This window comes from Benincasa hispida, chromosome 12 (genome assembly GCF_027475165.1).
Source record: "Benincasa hispida cultivar pf3 chromosome 12, pf3_genome.v1.1, whole genome shotgun sequence".
Classification (NCBI taxonomy): Eukaryota; Viridiplantae; Streptophyta; class Magnoliopsida; order Cucurbitales; family Cucurbitaceae; genus Benincasa; species Benincasa hispida.
This window is the reverse complement of record NC_143489.1, coordinates 82487460-82491935: the sequence shown is the minus strand read 5'-3', so window position 1 is coordinate 82491935 and position 4476 is coordinate 82487460. Positions and strand designations below refer to the sequence as shown.

Below are 4476 nucleotides of genomic sequence, written 5' to 3'. Positions count from 1 at the left end.
GAAATATAGCACTTATACCCAAAGTTCAAAATATCAAAATCAATAGAAATTTTGAAATCTTAATTTTATGGAAATGTCAATGGAATCGGTAAAATATTGATATCAATGGATATTTTTTAAAACATTACTAAAACAAAAATTCAAAAAAGTAAAGAATTAGAAAATTATCTTTTATATTCTTTAAATAAGTTAACATATTTATCATTTATACTATACGTACATTAGTGATATTTTGTTACTTATTTTTTATGTTTCGTGAATTTTCTTACTGCATAATAGAAATGTTAATTCATCTCTTATATTATTACCAAACCTATAAAATTGTGGAAATATCGACGTGTCATATGGGATGTTGCATACAAATTATGAATTCTATACAAATTTACTCCACAAATTCCGATCGATGGCATCTATAATAGAACCTTCTCAGTAACGACATTAAATAATTTTTGAATAATTGAAAAGGGACAAAAGTATTATTATTGCCCACTCATCTTGCCAGTCGTTCTCCTTTGTCCATTCTCTCCTCAATAATTCATAGAGCTCCAAAAATATCTTAGCACAAAAGAATACCTCAAACGTCTCTCCACATCTCAGTTATAAAAGCAAAGCAATCTTCCTCAACAAAGCCAAGGAATCAGCACCAAAAAGAAAAAAGAACAACATTGTTAAATTATGGAGGAAGAAAGCCAACTAAACACATTGCCTAAATACTTCACTCTCAAATTGAGGCAAAATGGGCGATATCTTCGTTACGTTAACGACGATAAGATCATGCATGGGTTTCTCAAGTTCAATGGAACTCATGTGGTGAGTCCATTCGCAAAGTTTGAGGTTGAAAAGGCTAAAGAGAAATCTAACAAGGGTCTTGTTCATATCAGGTGTGTTATGTTATTCTTCTCTAAATATTTTCTAAACTTCTATTTTTCAAATATTTATTTACTCCTTCAACTCTTTAAAAAAAATTTAATCATTTTTATTTTTATAATAAGTAAGGGAAGGAATCGAGCCTTTAATTTTAAAGTTATCATACATACTTATTATCAATTGAGCTATTACGCTCATTTCGATACAACGCTGAAATATAAATATTTTAGAAGTGTATGAACCAAAATAACACAACTTTAAATTTTTGGGACAAGAACGAGATCTAGACGTATATACGATTGTGTTATTTGAATTAATTAGGTTTTTGTTATATTATACAATTACCATTTATTAGAAGCAAATAATAGCAAAAGAAAATACTAATAAAGAAATACCGATGACTGGTTTCCTTAAAGTAAGTATAGATAAATATAACTCAATTGACATATGAACGTTTAATGACTAACAGCGAGAGGTTAGAGGCTTAAACTCTCACCTCGTTAAACTAAAAAACCTAAATTTCTTATTGAAATTTGAATTTTATTTTATAGCAATATTTTAGTGCATTCTTATCTTTATGCATCCCACTCTCATCACATACAAAAAAAATTTTGAAAAAATATAAAAAAAACTTATCACGTGATAAACTATGATATGATAATTTGGTAAGATGTACAAAAGATAGGCGTAGGTTCGAACGTATTTCTTTTTTTTTTTAATCAATCATAACTAGTTTTGTTCTAATCTCTAAAATAAATTTCCTGTAAGGTGTTGTTACAACAACAAATATTGGGTTCGGTGGTCGGCAAAATCCAAGTACATTGTGGCAACGGCAAACGAACCCGACGAAGACCGAACAAAATTCACGTCGACTTTGTTCGAACCGACCTACGACTACGATCGAAAGGTCTTCCGATTCAAACACGTGCAACTCGACCGATATGTTCAGCCAAGACAACACATGGCAAGGCAGTTCCAAGACGCGCTGTTCGCCGGAAGCTCAGGATTCGAATACGACGAGTCAGATCTGTTTACAGTGGTGGATTGGTCAACCTTATTCGTACTTCCAAAACATGTAGCATTCAAGGGCGACAATGGGAATTATCTCAAAGTCCATTCTTCAGGGACTAAATACTTAGAATTTTCAGGATCCGATGTAGGAGATCCAAGAGTGGGAAACCAAATCTTCACCACTTCAGATGGGCATGTAAGGATTAAAAATGATTATCTGGGAAAATTTTGGATTCGTGATCCGAATTGGATTCATGTGAAAGCTAGTGAGAGTGATTTTGATGATCCAAATACTCTGTTTTGGCCTGTTCGCCTTGGGGATGGCCATGGCGTTGCGCTTCGAAACAGAGGAAATGATAAGTTCTGCAAGAGGCTGAGTACGGAGGGGAAAGATAATTGTTTGAATGCTGCTGACAATAGCATCAGTGCTGAGGCTAAGCTCCAGATTGAAGAACTCGTCATTTCAAGAACCATTTATGATGTCAATTTTCGAGTTCTTGACGCCCGATTCTACGACGAGACGCCCATGACTATGATATCTAAAGAGGTTAATCCAATAACCTCAGTTCTGCTTTTGTTTTTTTTTAAATTATGTTTTGTTTTCTATGCTTTACTAGTGTTTTTAAAAATTAAGTCAAATTTCAAAAACTAAAAAGTATAATTTCAAATCAAATTATATTTCAGATATCTATTCATTAGCAAATTCATAAATATGATTATAATCATTTAAATAATTGTTTTAAATATATTTGAAAATTATAAAATTAGTTGTATTTATTCATTAAATATTAGGCTGATCAACCTAAACTATTATCCATTAATTTATAAACATATTTTAGAGTTATTTTCAAATATAAAAAAAATAAATAAAAATATTTATAAAATATAGTAAAATTTTAGAACAATCAATTATAGATGATGATATATTACTATTATTGCTGATAGAAATCAATCAGTGTCTATCATCATTTATCATTGATAGTTCTAAAATTTTGGTAAATATTTTCAATAATTTTACTATTTGAAATAATTTCTCCACGTCTTATGTAAAATAAAACTGTGTAAATATCATGTTGTAATAATATATAATTTATAACACATTACATAATGCATATTTTTATTTTTTTTAAAAATAATTAAATTTATAATATTATATTGTATTTCTTAACATTTTCGTTAATATAATTTTGTATTTTATAGTCTAAAATTCAAAATCTAGATACACTAAAAAAATAAAAAGTTATATTTGAGGACTTTTATTGTTAGGATAGCAAAATCCAAAAACAATTTCTAGAAACGTTTCTAATATTATCTGTCAAATACATATTTGTTGAATAGATGGGTGAATATAAAAAATATATTTAAAAAAATCTAAATTGCCAATTTAACTCCTAATTCAAGGGTTAGGTTTCGAGATATGAAAACTATAATAAAGAAATTCTAAAAAAAAAAAAACAAAAAAACAAAATAGTTATCAAATACGACCTTAAAAAAATCTATATTCAAACATATACATTAATTAATCGTTTACTTAAATTGTTAACAGGTGGTGAACAGAAACAGCGAACCGGAGTTGCAAAAGGTGAAGCTTCGGTATGAGGATACAAAGTCGTCGACATGGACAAACTCGGTAGGGATGAAGTTAGGGATGAAAATGTCGATTGAATCAGGGAGTCCAGAGATATCAAGCCAAGAAGTAGAAATATCAGCGGAGTTCAAAGAGGAAGTAACATGGGGAGAAACTAAAGAAACTAAGTCTAGAAGGGAGGTGGAGCACCAAGTGACAGTACCACCTTATACTCGAGTTACAGCCAAAGTATTGGCCACTAAAGGATTTTGTGATATTCCATATTCATACACTCAAAGAGATGTTCTAACCAATGGCCAAGTTGTAATTCAACACTTTGATGATGGGGTTTACATTGGAAGCAATTGCTATAACTATACCTTTTCCACTGAACAAGAAGATCTCTAATTCAAGACGAGAAGTATTGAATCATAGAAATCCATCCATGTACTAAATAATGCAGCTATTTTAATTTCCTTTTGTGTTGTTTTTGCTTTATAATGTGTGTGTGTTCATGATCTATGTTTTGAAGCCAATAAAATCTGGTCCATGCCATGTACTCATTTCATTTACTTTGGGCTTGTTCGGTGTTTTGGGAAGTGTACTTCAATTCATGCAATTTTATGAGTTAAAGTATTGTATGTTTAGACCCTTTTTGGGATCTAAAATTGTAAAAAACCAAAAGAAAATAAGGGTTTATTTGGTTAACCATTTACATTATGTTTTATGTTTTCAGGTTCAATGAGTTAAGTAAATATGAGTTTGACACCCAATTCTATTTTTGAAAACTGTTTCAAAATTTATGATATAAATCGTGTAAATTCTAAACGGTGTAAATTACCTATCAAATAGACCCTAAATTTTGACTGCAAATGAGGTTTTAAAAGATGAAGGCTCTTTTTTTGGTAAAATACAAAATTTTCAAAAACATATAAAACATAAATGAGGTTTTCTGAGAGATCCAAGTACATGCTTGGTTTGGTAACTGATTTTTATTTTTTGTTTTTATGAAAGTAAAAGACAAAAAAATC

The 4476-nt window shown here is 29.9% G+C and overlaps 1 protein-coding gene across 1 annotated transcript; it reads left to right on the top strand.

Annotated features, from left to right (window-relative positions):
- The first annotated feature begins 478 nt into the window (after positions 1–478).
- LOC120068303 (uncharacterized) lies at positions 479–4017 on the top strand. Its single transcript, XM_039020024.2, has 3 exons — positions 479–881; positions 1636–2425; positions 3425–4017. The coding sequence occupies exons 1-3, from the start codon at positions 676–678 to the stop codon at positions 3851–3853; spliced, it is 1425 nt and encodes a 474-aa protein (XP_038875952.1). The 5' UTR covers positions 479–675; the 3' UTR covers positions 3854–4017.
- Positions 4018–4476: the final 459 nt, after the last annotated feature.

What these genes read in the sequence shown, in the direction of transcription:
- LOC120068303 (XM_039020024.2), top strand. Translation starts at nt 676, where the DNA reads ATGGAGGAAGAAAGCCAACTAAACACATTGCCTAAATACTTCACTCTC. An exon ending in AAGGGTCTTGTTCATATCAG is followed by an intron (nt 882 to 1,635) that starts GTGTGTTATGTT and finishes ATTTCCTGTAAG; the next exon opens with GTGTTGTTACAACAACAAAT. An exon ending in TGACTATGATATCTAAAGAG is followed by an intron (nt 2,426 to 3,424) that starts GTTAATCCAATA and finishes AATTGTTAACAG; the next exon opens with GTGGTGAACAGAAACAGCGA.